The sequence below is a fragment of the Crotalus tigris genome, unplaced genomic scaffold (genome assembly GCF_016545835.1).
Source record: "Crotalus tigris isolate CLP2741 ecotype Arizona unplaced genomic scaffold, ASM1654583v1 scf7180000017910.250757, whole genome shotgun sequence".
Classification (NCBI taxonomy): domain Eukaryota; kingdom Metazoa; phylum Chordata; class Lepidosauria; order Squamata; family Viperidae; genus Crotalus; species Crotalus tigris.
This window is the reverse complement of record NW_024096715.1, coordinates 51,817-67,368: the sequence shown is the minus strand read 5'-3', so window position 1 is coordinate 67,368 and position 15,552 is coordinate 51,817. Positions and strand designations below refer to the sequence as shown.

The 15,552-nt window shown below is 51.5% G+C and overlaps 1 protein-coding gene across 3 annotated transcripts; it reads right to left on the bottom strand.

Annotated features, from left to right (window-relative positions):
- Positions 1-1,567: 1,567 nt before the first annotated feature.
- LOC120308396 (H-2 class II histocompatibility antigen, E-S beta chain-like) lies at positions 1,568-15,475 on the bottom strand. Of its 3 annotated transcripts, none has more exons than XM_039344420.1 (6): positions 15,346-15,475; positions 11,077-11,367; positions 6,493-6,774; positions 6,231-6,344; positions 5,973-5,996; positions 1,568-1,729 (listed from the first exon to the last, which is right to left on the bottom strand). In XM_039344420.1, exons 1-6 carry the CDS (start codon positions 15,431-15,433, stop codon positions 1,716-1,718), a joined length of 813 nt encoding a protein of 270 aa, XP_039200354.1. In that variant the 5' UTR covers positions 15,434-15,475; the 3' UTR covers positions 1,568-1,715. The 3 variants fall into 3 exon arrangements, with proteins under 3 accessions (XP_039200354.1, XP_039200353.1, XP_039200355.1); XM_039344419.1 differs by lacking the exon at positions 1,568-1,729 and adding an exon at positions 4,653-5,360; XM_039344421.1 differs by lacking the exons at positions 1,568-1,729; positions 15,346-15,475 and adding exons at positions 4,653-5,360; positions 13,548-13,736.
- Positions 15,476-15,552: the final 77 nt, after the last annotated feature.

The window sequence follows — 15,552 nt, the reverse complement described above, 5'->3', positions numbered from 1 at the left end:
AGGAACATCTATCAGTTGAGGAGAAACTCTCAGGGCAGGAGGGGAGGGAGGGGAGGGACTCACCCCACTGCACAACAGTTGTGTATACACAGCCAGTCGCACAAAGAGGGTCCCAGATCCAGGCAGCGCCTGATCAGAGCTGAACTCCTGTCCTCTTTTCATGGTTCTCCAGGAAAATTTTGATTTTCTCTTGAATTCCTCCTTCCCCCCCCCCAGCCCTCCACACCCCCCCACACACAAACACACAGAGGAACTTTGTTTCCACAACCCCCAACAGCTGGAGAAGTGCTGGAGTTTCGCTCCCCCCACCCGTCCCCGGCCTGAAGCGCTGGGCTCCCCCGAAGCGGAACCGAGGAACTGGCCCTGATCCACCAGGCAACAAGCCCGGATTCTTCCCCGGGGCAGCTCCGGGACTCTCCCGCTTCTCCCTGTGGCTGAGTCTCCCCCTCGGTCCTTTGTCCTCCCCCTCCCGGAAGAGATTTAGGGGTCCCTCCCGACCCCCGAGGAGACCCCGGACAGCCCAGGGAACAAAACGAGGGAGGGTTGGAGAAACGTCACCTGGGAGACTCGGCTCTCTGCGAGGGACAAAGGGGGGGCTCTGATGCCGGGAAAGGTGGAAGGAGAGAGAGGAAAAGGAGGAGAAGCAGGGAGGGGGAGGGGGATGCTGACGGAGGACCCGTAGGAGTGGGGGGAGGGTCTCCCCAGAAAAAATCTGTCCATGGGGGGATTAAACGTTGACACCAACTTGATGGCACAAACCATCATTAGCCTATCTGGTTAAAGGAGATCTCTGGTCTTTTCTCCACCAGTGAAAGCGCTGAGGATGGTGATGACTAAACCACAGTTCATTTCATGGCTGTTCAAAGTTACAGTGGCACTGAAAAAACTTCACCTTATATTTCTTTTTTTAATTTTTTTATTGTTTTTAATGTTTTAATAATTTCATGTACTGTATATACCTGTGTTTAGCTTTGTGTATCCAACCCAGTCACTTGTTCTGAGATGGGTGGTTATATAAATTTGATAGCTAGATAATATAGCTAGTAAGGGGAGGGGTAGAGATAGATAGAGAGATGTGTGTGAGAGAGAGAGATGTGTGTGTGTGTGTGTGTGTGTGAGAGAGAGAGAGAGATGATAGACAGATAGATAGAGATGGCTAGATAGATAAGATAGATGAGATAGATAGATATGATATGATACGATACGATATGATATGATAGAGAAATGATAGATAGAGAAGATACAGAAAGGGAGACAGAGATAGATAGATAGATAGATAGATAGATAGATAGATAGATAGATAGATAGATAGATAGATAGATAGATTAATTGTGGGGTCCTTGGTGCTCTTTGAGCTGGGTGGTTTTCTTGCAGACGTTTCATGACCCAACTAGGAAACATCATCAGTGCTGGAAGGGAGGAGGAGAAGAAAGGAGGGAAGGAGGGAGGGAGGGAAGGAAGATAGATAGATAGATAGATAGATAAGATATAGAGAGATAATATATAGAGAGATGTAGAGAGAGAGATGATAGAGATAAGAGAGGGAGAGAGGGGAGGGAGGGAGGGAAAGAGGGAGGGAGGGAGAGGGAGAGATTCTGGGATTTCCAGACCGCTTCATCCCAGGACTAGCCTGGACTGGCCTTGCAGAGTTGCTGAGATCAGCCCTGCTGAGGGAGGGATGTTCACCTGCTGACAGGGAGTCTTTCCTCTCCAGATCATCCAAAAAGCCCTTGTGGAAGAGAGAAAATAGCGTATCTGAGACAAGACTCAAATGAAGGAGATGCTTCTTCTTTACCCTTCATATAAAGTGTTTGATTTCATCTTCCAAAATACATTCTCCTTGGGGCACACTGATCAAAATGGGTGAAATAATCAAATTAGTTAATTCCCATTTTAAAAAGCATATTTTCAAACCGGTGCAAACAATGGCAAGAACACTGGATTAAAAAAAACCCATGTAAAACAGAGTTAGGGGGGTCTTATGGGAAACAGAAGGAGACCATTTTTCCTAGGCAGCAAAAGGAGGGAAAGAAAGGGAGCCAATGGATCAGTCTCTAAGGAAGGATTTGGCCCGAAGGCTTTGAATTAAAGTGGTTGGGAGTCTCCTGGCCTTTCTCCACCTTTGATTTCAGTGCCCAGGGGAGACGCCCCAAATGGGAAGCATCCAGAATCTGCTGTGCAAAAATGTAACAGAATAACAGAATAACACAGCTGGAAGGGACCTTGGAGGTCCTCTAGTCTAGCCCCCTGCTCAGGCAGGAGACCCTATACCACCTCAGACAAATGGCTGTCCAGTCTTTTCTTAAAAGCTTCCAGTGATGAAGCCATCACAACTTCCAGAGGCAAGCAGTTCCACTGATTAATTGTTCTCACTGTTAGGAAATTGCTCCTTAAATCCAGATCTTCCATCCGTTGCTTCTCGTCCTGCCTTCAGGGGCTTTGGAGAATAGCTTGACTCCCTCTTCTTTGGGGCAGCCCTTCAAATATTGGAAGACTCGTCCTTCTCTTTGTTAAACTAGACTTACCCAATTCCAGCAACCGTTCTTCGTATGTTTTAGCCTCCAGTCCCCTGATCATCTTTGTTGCTCTTCTCTGCTCTCTTTCCAGAGTCTCAACTTCTTTTTTCGATCATGGCAACCAAAACTGGTTGTGATATTCCAAGTGTGGCCTTACCAAGGCCTTGTAAAGTGCTATTAAAACTTCAGGTGATCTTGATTCTGTCCCTCTGTTAAGGCAGCCTAGGACTCTTAGTGAGATTGGAGTCCAGTGGGGCTGACCCCCTAGTTCCCTTCTCTACTTTATGGGGGACAACGACCCCCTCCTCTCCAGCAGCCCCCCTGAAGGAGAGTCGCCCCTGAGTGTGGCCCACATGGAGCAGCGCAGACAAGGACATGGCAGCCAGGCAGCCTAGACAAGACTCTGCCCTCACACCTCATCATGCACTTGATGCTGCAGGGTGCAGGCAGGTGTGGCTGCCATAGCGCTGCTGAGCTGCCTGGGCGATCTGTGGTGGGCCCTGGAGGTGGTGATTGGTCCTGTGGGCAGATAGGCAGGGGATGGGGTGCAGAGTGGGGGCGGGGCAAGGGGTGGAGCGGGGGCAGGGCCAGTTTTTGGGCACTCGTCTCTAAAAGGTTTGCCATCACTGAAATAGCATATCCATAACATGACTCAAAAGAAGGAGCTGCTTCTTCTTTACCCTTCATATAATGTGTTTGATTTCATCTTCCAAAATACGTTCTCCTTGTGGCACATCGATCAAAATGGGTGAAATAATCAAATTAGTTAATGCCCATTTTAAAAAGTATGCTTTCAAACCGGTGCAAACAATGGCAAGAACACTGGATTTAAAAAAAATATATAAAACAGACTTAGGGGGGTCTTATGTGAAACAGAAGGAGACAATTGTTCCTAGGCAGTAAAAGGAGGGAAAGAAAGGGAGCAAATGGATCAGTCTCTAAGGAAGGATTTGGCCCGAAGGCTTTGAATTAAAGTGGTTGGGAGTCTCCTGGCCTTTCTCCACCTTTGATTTCAGTGCCCAGAGGAGACGCCCAAATGGGAAGAATCCAGAATCTGCTGTGCAAAAATGTAACAGAATAATACAGCTGGAAGGGGCCTTGGAGGTCCTCTAGTCCAGCCCCCTGCCCACAGACGAGACTCTACACCATTTCAGACAAATGGCTGTCCAGTCTCTTCTTAAAAGCCTCCAGTGATGAAGCAATCACAACTTCATGAGGCAAGCAGTTCCACTGATTAATTGTTCTCACTGTTAGGAAATTGCTCCTTAAATCCAGATCTCTCCTTAATAAATTTCCATCCGTTGCTTCTTGTCCTGCCTTCAGGGGCTTTGGAGAATAGCTTAACCCCCTCTTCTTTGTGGCAGCCCCTCAAACAACTTCGATCAGCTATCATGTCACCCCTAGTCCTTCTTTTCTCGAGACTAGACAAACCCAATTTCTCAACCTTTCCTTATGTTTCAGCCTCCACCCCTCCCTAATCATCTTTGTTGCTCCTCTCTGCACTCTTTCTAGAGTCTCAACAACTTTTTTACATCGTGGTGACCAAAACTGGTTGCGATATTCCAAGTGTGGCCTTACCGAGGCCTTGTAAAGTGCTATTAAAACTTCAGGTGATCTTGATCCTCTCCCTCTGTTAAGGCAGCCTAGGACTCTTAGGGAGATTGGAGTCCAGTGGGGCTGACCCCCTAGTTCCCTTCTCTACTTTATGGGGGACAAAGTTGTCTGCTAGGTTCATCAGGAGCCTGCTGGATCTCCCACTAGGCGCAAAAAAATGTGTCCCAGTTGATGTCAGGGTAGTCAAAGTCCCCCATGATTATTTTACTGTGCTTTCTCCATGCCTTAGCTAGTAAAAAGTTCATCTATTTCCTCTGTCTGGTTGGGTGGCCTATAGTATAAACTTAGGCCAGGGGAAGGCACCCTTGGGTCTTTTATGACTCATGGACCTCAACTCCCAGAATTCCAGAGCCAGCATGGCTCAGCTTGGAAACCTCTCCCTTTCCCCTCAGCGTGGCTGGCTCAGGAATTCTGGGAGTTGAGGTCATAAAAGAGCCAAGGTTGCCTACCCCTGCCCTATGCCATTAGAATGAGTCCCAAAGAGGGAGGAGGAGGAAGGCGTTGGGTGCCAAAATGGGGCAGGACCCTCCAGTTGTGAAGCCTCAGGTGCTCCCAAATGGCTCCCCACGTGTGCTTGGGGAGGACTGCTGACCTTCTGGTCCTCAAAGGTAGGCTTGAGGGGAAGCAGAGCAAGGGGGCCTATGAGCAGGAGGGGAGTCCTGTCCCTTCCCCTCCCTGGATCTTCCCACCCTCCTCCCAAACCAGTTTTGACTTCGGACCTGAAGTAGCCGGGATGGTTGATCCAGAGGCAGAGGAGGTGTCAATCTGGGGAGGGAAAGGGGAGAAGGGAGGACCCGACTTGGGGGAGAGAGGAAAGATGAGGAGGAAGAGGAAGGAAGAAGGAATTCCAGGATTTTTCCTACAATGTTTATTCTTTTATAGCAAAGCGAAGGGATTCGGATGAAGAGTAATGAAGATGAAGCTGCTGTGGATTTAAAGCCGGGAGAGATTTAGGTGTCTGGACTGACAAGCAGGTCCAGAGTCCCCGGGGTCAGTCTAGATGGTCTCCACCGCTCCCTCACAAGAAAGAGAGGCCTTCAAAGGAAAGCCAGAGGGGTCTCAGCAGGAAAAGCTCCAGGCTGCCATTCTCCTCCTCCCCCCAATCTAAAATCTTGACCCTCCATTTTTCAGAGGTTGCAAAAGAGAGACAGAAATTCATCAGCTAATGGAAAAAAGCCCCTTCCTTTCCCGCCAGGAAGCAGGAAGGACGGCAGAATTAATTCATGAGTGCTGTAGAAAAAAAGAGATGGGGAGAAAATTAGAAAATAAAGTGAAGCCAGTGTAAATAGCTTATTATTCCTCTCTTTCAGCCACCCCCCCCAGACAGGCCCACATTGCAGGGAGGTGGTTAATGGGTAGGAACAAAGTGAGGGAGTTTCTCCCCCCTTTTTTTTCAGAGAGGAAAAGGATGCAAAGCACCAGCAATTCATCTCCAGAGGCTTATGGAATTTTTCCCAATTGACATAACTGGAGGGTTAATCAAGAAAGGAGGTCTCCCTCCCCCCAGACATTTCATATTAACAAAGAAGATGGGGCCAGGATGGGGAGTGGTAGCAAAGCTGGGTGTCACTTTGCCAGAAATTGTGTGAAATGTCACAAGGAGACTTCCTTCTCTTTTGCAATTACCCAAAACCTGGAAACTTCCTGGGCCAGATTTTAGTGTTTATGTGTGTGTGCTTGTTTTTCATTGCACTGTTTTCAGGTCTCTTTAATGAAAAGCTGCCCAAAATTTAAAAAAATTGTGTTATCCACAGCTAGGAGGTTTTGTTCGGGCACATTTTTCTTTTAAAGGATCAATTAATGAATATTAAAGAAACATCTATAACTTGACGAGAAACTCACCTGCAGGAGGCTGGATGGGAATTGCTGGAATGAGAAAAAGACCCAATCAGGACCCTTTGTGGGATGGAGGACTCAGGGGGGGCCTCCCTATCGATAGCCCATAATAGGTTGCAGGATGCTCATTTATACAATAGACCCTCAAAGAACAGAATTTCCCAAATTTCCAGGGGGGCCTCCTTGCCATCTGCTAAGCTTGCTGAGAGGCCTCCCCTGGATGGTCCCCTCCCCCACAATCTCTTATCCAGCCCCCAGACTCACCTTTCTTGCTCTTCAGGTAGAGGGAGAGCCCCATGGCAAAGAAGATCACCCCGATCACGGCTGCCACGATCCCTGTCCAGAGTTTGCTCCTAGCAGAGTTGGAGGAACGGGGCTCTGGGGAAGGAGAAGGAGCTTCATTGAGTAGGAACATCAGGGCCAGCTTCCCCCCCAGGAAGGTCCATCCCAGCTCCCCCCACAGGGAGGGTCTCTGCCCCTTCTCAGGATAGGAGGGGGTCCCCAGAGGGGGAGGGGAGGGGCTCACCCCACTGGACGGTGATGGGGGCCTCCAGACTGGCATGCTCCACCTGGCAGGTGTAGACGTCCCCCCGCTGGGGCTGGGTCTCCAGCATCACGTGGAGCTGGTAGGTCCAGTCTCCATTCTGGAGCTCCTCCCCGAAGGCCACACCCTCCTTCTCTGGCTGCCCATTCTTCAGCCACCGAACCTCAATCTCCACAGGGTAGAAGCCCCTCACGATGCAGAGGAGGATGGTGTTAGGGGAAGTGGGGTCCAGCTTGGTGGGGGAGATGGAGACGGTGGGCTTGGCTGGAGGGGAGGAGGGGGAGAAGGGACATAGGGGGGGAGACAGAGGAGGGGCCAGAACAGGAGACCAAGTTGGTTAGTTCAGGCCAAGAGCCCTTTTCAGTTTTGAAAATAGTATTTGTTTTAAGTCATTTCCAAAACAAATTGCAGCAAGAAATTAAATGGGATCCTGAAAGATGGAAGAACATAAATCGTTCCTGGCTGGGATCAGTTTCCATCATCAAATTGCACAAGTCCAACAGAAATAAATACTGGAAACGCCCCAAAATGGAAGGAATTTCCTGCCAGATGTGTGGGAGACGGAAAGAGACCCAGAAGATGGGGAAGACACACAGCATGTTTTGGAGAATTGCAGGGATCCCATTCAAAAGAAAACCACATTTTTTAAAAAATAGGTAGAATACCGGAACATTTATTTATTTATTAAATTTGTTTGCCACCATCTCATGATAAAATGACTCTAGGCAGCTTACAGCAGGGCTTTTCAACTGGTGGTATGTGTACCACCTGTGGTACATGAGCACATGACAGATTGTATGCTGCCCTGCCCAGCCAAGTGTAGTGGGGGAATGAACGAGCCAGCACAGGCAAGGACTTACTGTGAGAGAGTCCTCTGGAGCTGCAGAGTGGCTGGGGCGAGGCAAAGGCCCCAGGCTCACTTCCAGCTCACTCCCCTCCCCCATGAGAAAGGAGGAGGAGGGTGCGGAGACAGGAGAGGCTATAAAAGGAGGCAGTTTGGGTCGGGAGAAGGAGAGAGAGAAAAAGAAGCAGCCTTGGGAGGAGGTGGAGTCAGCTCTAGCTGCACAGAATGGAAAGAAGGAGTAGGGTGGGGGGAGGGGAGAGGAGATCAAGCAGGCCGGCCACAAGTGGATCTACAACTTCTGTGGCAGCCACCTGTGCTGGCAGCAACCAAGAGGCAAGGAACATAGGGAGGAGGAGTTGCTCTCCATGAGGAATGAAGAAAGGCAGCAATGAAGAAAGGCAGCAATGAAGAAAGGCAGCACTAGCTGGAGGTGAGACAAGGAGGGAGATGGAGAGTGGAAGGATCCTTTTGTGCTTTTGTGACTTTGAAGTTCTGGGATTTGTGCATTGGGGATTTTGTGTTCTTAAGGAGTGTTTGGCAATTTCTATTTGGCTGATGTCTCATGTTAGCTTCTACTGCTCTGCTATTCTTAGGTGTAAGATTTGCTGCAAGGGATTTTGAAGTATTTTTCTCCTGAATGGATTTTGCCTGTACTTACAAATGGAGACATTTGGGGAGGCTGCCTAACCCAGCAGCCATACTTACTACATGTTTTTTCTTCCTTAAGTACCAACTGCACTCCTTAACTTTCCTTTTTAGCCAGTAGCTAATTCTTAAAGGGGAATGCGCCTTTTTAAGCTAGTTCCCTCAATGGCTTGTCTTTTCTGTCTCTGGCGGCTTTTCCTTGTTCAATGAATATATGGAAGAAGGGAAATTGGGGGAGTCAAATTCGTCCTTCAGAAGGAGATGGGAATGAGAAAGAGGGAGGGAGGGAGGGAAGGAAGTCCCGCCTTAGCACTTGGCCACCAGCAGCCCTGCCAATGACTTTGCTTTTCAAAAGGTTGCAGAAGGGGATCACATGACCCTGGGACACTGTGACCATCGTAAATATGAATCCGTTGCCAAGCATCCAAATATAAATCACATGACCCTGGACATGCTGCAATGGTCATAAGTGTGAAAAATGGTCATAAATCATTTTGATGCAATTGCAACTTTGAACACGGGTTTTTTGGTCATCAAGTGTTTGACACCTTGCTAGGTGGTACTCGAATATTGCCATATATCATAAAAGTGGTACAGTCGCTGAAAAGGTTGAAAAGCCTGGCTTACAGCATTAGAACATTAAAATCATAACAGATAAATATTTCTATAGCAATCAAAATGGAATTCAAGATAAAATTATAGTTAAAAGATGGGGAGGAACAGGAGGTGTGAGGGGGGAGGGGGGATTGCCTCTGAATTCAACAACTACCTCCAGTGTGAGGCTCCCCATGAGGACCCCCTGATTTTGAGCCAGATTTTGCCTAATCTGTACTTGCACCTTTGGTTTTTTCTGCTCAGGTCCCCCCCACAACCTCTCCCTGCAGCTTCCGGCCTCCCTCCCAGCCCCATTTCCCCTGGGGAGGGAGGTGGGGAGGGGTCCCACCCTCCTGCCTGGGATGGGGGGGCAGGGAGGGGTCTAGGACAACTCAGCCAACTCAACACAGCACAAAAGTTACACAATATGGAAGAAATGGAGAAAGAGAATCAGGAAAGGAAGGAGGCTGAGGGAGGAGGAAAATGAAATGTGAAGGACAAAAATTTAAAAAACATTTTTAAAATTATTTTAAATAATTAAATAAAATTGTTGAATTGTCCTGCAGTGAATTGCCCCATTCCAGACAGGGAGGGGGGAAACGATCTGGGGGGGGGATCTTGAGGTAAGGGAAGGTGGGGGCAGTTGGTGGCTGAGGAGATCAGGCAGCTCCCAGGATCACAGAAGAGATCCCTCTTGATCTCCTCCTTCAGAAAATGGCTCAACTCTTGGGTGGATTAATGGGAGGGAGGGCTGAGTGACCCCCCCAAGAGGGTCCTTCTTAGATCCACTCCAGATCAGAGAAATTTTGCTAACAACGTTTCTCTCTCTTGAGGGATTCTCTTATGAACAGCTCATTATATAAAGTTTAAGAACCTGCAATTTTTAAAGGTTTGGTTATTTGTAATTTAATCCTGGGATCTGGTCGGGATTTTTTTATGAACAGTTAATTATCCTCCTAGGTTTGCAGGGAAGAATTTAGGAGAAAAAATGAATTCCAGACTGAATATGCGGAGAACAAAATCTGTGTCGGTTCCCCTTAAATATTCCATAATTTCCGGAAGGAGCAGATGCCCAGCTTCACCTGGTAAAATGCCTTTTTCTCTTGGGATCTGGAGGTTTTTCTCTTGTGGAAGAGAGATCTTATTTAATTCTTTGGTAGCCTATTATTTTGGGAGACCCTGGCAACAATAAATGGCAACAACTGCACATGAAACACTGGTTTTGCACCATGAAACCTTATCAGTTGATAGAAATAAATAATAATAATATAAACAAATAAAACTAGAACAACAAATGTAGGCAATTTGCCAGGAATCTGGAGCAGGGAACTAAACAATCTGAGGCTTCAGGGCTGAACGAATGCCCAAAATTCACTTTTAATGTTTGTGGGGTTTTTTTGAATCTTTGCCCCCAAATGAGGAACCTTCCCAGATACGAAGAGGGAAGCGATTCAGCTGCAGGGGCTTCAGGGGGGGCTTTTCTCCCAGACCCCCAACATTGGATGAACAAATGACTCTGAGTAAAGAATGAAAAGAACTGAAAGAGGGATAGGGCCCAGCAGACAAAAGAGCCTTCCCTGATTCCCTTTTCCAGACCTTTGGAAGTTCACTTTTTATCCTAAAATCCCAAAGGCCCCAGAGCCCCTCCCCCACTCCTGGCCTTCCGGAAAGGGGTCCAAAGGGGGCTCTGGGGCTTTTCTTGGGGGGCACAGAGGGGGAGGCAGCCGTGGGGCTGGTCAGCCTTCTGAAGCCCCCCCCCCCCCTTTTAAGGAATTTTTATCACTGGATTTTAATCATTCCTGCCTTTTAAATCTTAAATTCTATAGATTATTTTGGTGGTTTTATGTTTTATGTGTACACCAAGCAAAGTCCCTCTGTGGGAGAGAGAGACATGGTTTTAAAAGTTGATAAGTAAATCAATAAATATTATTTAATAAAAATATTATATTGAAATATTATATAGCATATAGTGTAGATTATTATTGAAATATATCTATATACTGGGCAAAAGAGACACCTGGCTGGATTCCTCCCCCCCCCCCAGAAAAATATAATATTTGGTATAATGCTGTGGAAAGAAGTTTTTCTGGGCGGGGGAAACTTGGGACCCTGGGAAGAGAAGGAAGATGGTGGGAGGGATGGGAAGGAGAGGCATCTATTCTTTCTCTTTGGCATGTTTCATGGTCATCGTTGTTGAATTTCAAACTTTTTAAAGATAATTTATTTTTTAACCTTATTTTATATACACTTTTATTTAGGGGGGATGTTATATCGTGAACCATCCAGATCCCCCCTTTGAGGGAGGGGGGCGATTTAGGAGTATCAATAAACAGCAATAAATACCAATGAATAAATTTCATAGATCGGAGAGCAGAGAACACATCAGGGGCAAATCTTTCTCCGGGAGAGTCCGAAGAAATGAAAGGAAAAGGGGGGGGTCCCTGCATTTCTCCCCCCCATGGAACTCCCCCTCCCCCACTCACCTCTCCGGCCAATCAGACGCTCCTCCCTCTTGGCCACCTCGTAGTTGTACACCCCGTAGTTGTGCTGGCAGAAGTAATCCACAGCGGCCTTCCGGTCCTGCAGGCGCTGCTTATCCCTGTTGAAAGCCTCCGCATCCCCCTTCCCCAACGCCGTGACGGCCTCGAACTCCCCGCGGGCGCTGTCGAAGCGGAGATACTCCTGCCGGTCGTAGAAGTGCCGCTCCAGGAACCGCACCCGCCGCGTCCCGTTGAAGAAATGGCACTCGCCCTTCGCCTGGTACAGGAAATGGGCTGCGGGGGGGGGGGTGGAGCAGAAAGAAGAGAGCCCTCAGGAGGGACTCCAGGGCCCATGGTTCCCAGCAGGGGCGGAGCGACGGGAAGGTGGAGCGACGGGAGTCCTGCCGCGAGGGACTGCCGGAAGGCGCCCCCTGGAGGAGGGATGGGGAACCGTCGGTCCCAGCGGGATTCCCCCTTGGTGGGGGTCTGGAGGGGGGAGGAAAATGAGGGAGGGGGAAAGAGGGACCCCCCTCCATGTCCCGAAGGTGGAAAAAGGCAGGCAGAAGTTCAGCCGGTCCAGCCCTCCGTCTGTCTGCAGGGAACGCTGGATCCCCCCCCAAAGCGGCAGGAAATATGGGGGGAGGGAAGAGACCCCCCCTCTGGGCTGGAGGGGAAATAATATCCAAGCTTTTCTCTCTCCCCCTCCCTTTTGGGAGCAGAAGGGAAGGGGGGCTCACAAGAAGGATACCCACACCCATGCTCCTGGGCTCTCCCTGCCCTTCCCTTCCCCCCCCATCTTCAGCCCCACAAGCTGCCTTTGGGTGCTTTTCCAGGCCTCTTTTCTGGCCCCCTCCCCCCCGCAGCCCCCCAAGACCACCTCAGAGGGAGGGGCTCCAGCCCCCTTCACTAAAGGGGGAGTCTTCAGGAGCAACTCAGACCCCCCCCCCCAATATCCCTCCCAATAGAGGCGGAGAAGGCGAGGGAGGGGAAGATTTTCAGTCTTGGGGGCTGCAGCTTTAGAGGGGTGTCCAGGGGGGGTTGTGGACTTCCTTTTGCCCCCTCCCATGAATCTGAGCCACAGTCCCCCTTTCTCTTTCTGCCTGGAGGGGTGGACTAGACGCCCCTTTAAGCTCCCTTAAGCCCCTCCCCCACGAGGAGTCCAGGCTGGGTCAGTGGAGACTTCGGAAGGGCCGAGGGGAGCCAGGGGGGTCTCTCCGGAGACCCTCCCTCCCCCTGGTCTCGGTTGGCCCAAAGGGGCTTCTCCAAAAGGTAGCTGGACTTTCCTGGTTCTTCCCTTGAAGACGTTTCGCTTCTCATCCCAGAAGCTTCTTCAGTTCTGACTGAAGGGTGGTGGGTGGAAGGACGGATATTCCTTGCGGTCATTTGGTCATTTTGAAAGCCGGTCCCTGGTTCTCTGAGGGGCCTTAAGGACCCCCAGGGGTTTATCTGGGCCCTCAGTGTCCCCTGAATTGGTGGGGCAAAGGGGTGGGGAGCCTTCCTGGGGCTGCTGAAAGGACCCCGTTGTAGGCAGGAGATGGGGGGGCCCTTTCCCTCCCCCACTCTTTTGAGGGGGGCTGCTCAAGTTTGATCTAGATGGGTTGCGGATCTGGGGATCCTGGGGAGAAGGGAACCCCCAGATTCTCTAGTTACCCCCAAATTTTCTTTCCCACCAACTTCACCCCTACTGGCTGCCTTTACGTGATTTGGAATTAAGCCCTCTTTTCTGTCCCCCTGCAGCCCCCCAAGACCACCTCAAAGGGAGGGTCTCCAGCCCCCCTCACCCAAAAAATCGTTTTGAGTAGCCAATTTAGGGGAGCAATTCAGACCCTCCCAATATCCTTCTCCCTCAGTTCCCCCCTCCCCTCCAGGTCCCAATTCAGCAATGGGGAATATGGGGTGGGGGGTTCCGGGTCTCCTCCCCAAATTCAGTCTCCCCCAAGAAGGAATCCAGCTCAACTCTCCCTTCCCCTTAAAAAATGGAGGTTCAGAAGAAAAACTGAGGGTGCAAAAACACTTTTGCCAAAAAAAATCCTCTTTTTCTTATACTCTTTGCTGGCCTTTGTGGATTCAGCTCTGAAAATGCCTCAGTTTCCCGCTTTCGCTTTCTGTCTTCTTCCTCTTTCAGTGCAAGAAACTTTGGGGCTCAGGCGCTAATTTGGGGTTCGCAAGGTCCCCCTCCCACCCAGCCACGGGGGGGGGGGCGGAGAGGGGGTCCAGTTGCCTCTTATCCCATCTCGGCTGCCTTCTCACGACCCTCGCCCACCTCGGCCATAATTAGGGAACGGGGGCTCCCTCTTCGCCCTGCGGGGAACATGCGGCGAGGGAGGGAGACCACGCGGAGATCGAGGCACCTGCAGTCTCCCGCCTCTCTTGCCTTCGACCTCTTTCCCTACTTCAGGGGTCCCAGCCCCTTTCCCCCCCCCCTCAGGAGCACTGACGGCCGCTCCCAGCCCCTCTCCGAGCCCCCTCCTTACCGGGCGTCTCCTTCCCCCCTTCGCTTCCGGGGATCCGGGCCAGCGCCCCCACCAGCAACAGAAGAGGGACCCCAACGGAGCCCATGGACGCCGCCCCACCAGCCCCCCCAGAGAGCGGGGAGAGAGACGCGGAGGCTCCCAGCCCCAGAGGCGGAATCGGGGGGTCTGGCTTGGGGGAGGGAGGAAGCGGTTTCCTCGGACTTTGGAATTGGGAGGGCCCCGAAAAGCGGAAGGACCAATGGGAATTCTCCCTTCTGCATCGTCATCGGTCTCCGGGCAGAGCCTTCCTTGAGTTCATCCACAGGAGGAGATAGTGCGAAGCCGAGAGAGAAGCGGAGAAAGTTGGAGGGGGGGGGAATCCCTTCAGTCTGGGGGGGGCTGCATTTTAGGGGGGCGTTTCATGCCAGCTCCGGAGAAGAGAAGAAGCGGAACTCGCACGTCCCCTGGTACAGGAAATGAGCTGCGGGGAGGAGGAGGAGGAGGGTCAGGAGGGACTCCAGGGCCCATGGTTCCCAGCCTCCCCTCGAGGAGGGACACAGGCTTGTCAGAGGAGGGGAGGGAAATCTGCCGCAAGAGGCTACCGGAAGGCGCCCCCTGGAGGAGGGATGGGGAACCGTCGGTCCCAGCGAGATTCCCCCTTAGTGGGGGTCGTGGGAGGGGAGGAAAATAAGGGAGGGGGTAGCTTTCTGAGTGCCCCCCCATCTTCCCAGGGTGGAAAAAGGCAGGCAGAAGTTCAGCTGGTCCAGCGGGGAACGTTGGATCTCTTTGCCCCCCCAAACTGACAGGAAATATGGGAGGAGGGAAGAGACCCCCTCTGGGCTGGAAGGGAAAATAATAGCCATGCTTCTCTCTCCCTCTCCCTTTCGGGGGCATAAGAGGCGGGGGTCACAATCAGGATACCCACACCCATGCTCCTGGGCTCTCCCCGCCCTTCAAGCCCCGCCTTCTCTTTTCCTCTCCCCCCCCCCTCGCCCCCATCTTCAGCCCCACAAGCTGCCTTTGGATGCTTTTCGAGGCCTCTTTCCACTGCCCCGCCCCGATAGACCCCCTGCAGACCCCCAAGACCCTCTCAAAGGGAGGGGCTCCAGCCCTCCTCACTAAAGGGACAGTTTTGGGGAGCCCATTTAGGGGAGCAATTTAGAGCCCCCCAATATCCTTCTCCCTCAGTTCCCCCCTCCCCTCCAGGTCCCGATTCAGCAATGGGGAATATGGGGTGGGGGGTTCCGGGTCTCCTCCCCAAATTCAGAGTCTCCCCCCAAGAAGGAATCCAGCTCAACTCTTCCCTCGCCTTAAAAAAAAATGGAGATTCAGAAGAAAAACTGAGGTTGCAAAAACACTTTTGGTGGCTTCTCTGGATTCAGCTCTGAAAATGCCTCAGTTTCCCTCTTTCAGTTTCGCTTCCCGTCTCCTTCCTGGTTCAATGCAAGAAACTTTGGGGCTCAGGCCCTAATTCGGGGTGCTCAAACTCCCCCTCCCACCCAGCCACGGGGGTGAGGGGCGAGAGGGGAGCCCAGCTGCCTCTTATCCCATCTGGCCTGCCTTCCCGCGACCCCCGCCCCACCTGGGCCCCAACAAGGGAAGAGGGGAGGGGGCTCCCTCTCTGTCCTTCGGATGGGAAAATGAGGCGAGGCAGGGGCGGAGACCACGCGGAGATCGAGGCTCCTGCAGCCTACTGCCTCTCTTGCCCTCCACCCCTTTCCCCACTTCTGGAGTTTCAGCCCCTTTCTTACCCCCACCCCCAGGGGCTCTGACGACCCCTCCCAACCCGTCTCCTCCCCCCTATGAGCCCCCTCCTTACCGGGGGTCTCCTTCCCCCCTTCGCTTCCGGGGATCCGGGCCAGCGCCCCCGCCAGCAGCAGCATCAGGGGGAGCCCCGCGGAGCCCATGGACGCCGCCCCATAAGAGACCAGAGACAGAGACGCGGAAGCTTCCAGTCCCAGAGGCGGAATCGGGGGGTCGCGATTGGGGGGAGGGGGCGTTTTCCTCGAACTTTGGAATTGGGAGG

Excerpts from the sequence above, each read along its gene's own strand:
- LOC120308396 (XM_039344420.1), bottom strand. The coding sequence starts at position 15,433 with ATGGGCTCCGCGGGGCTCCCCCTGATGCTGCTGCTGGCGGGGGCGCTG. Across the intron at positions 11,368-15,345 it reads AGGGGGGAAGGAGACCCCCG|CCCATTTCCTGTACCAGGCG; the intron begins GTAAGGAGGGGG and ends CCCCCCCCGCAG. Across the intron at positions 6,345-6,492 it reads CCCCATCACCGTCCAGTGGG|AGCCCCGTTCCTCCAACTCT; the intron begins GTGAGCCCCTCC and ends CTCCTTCCCCAG.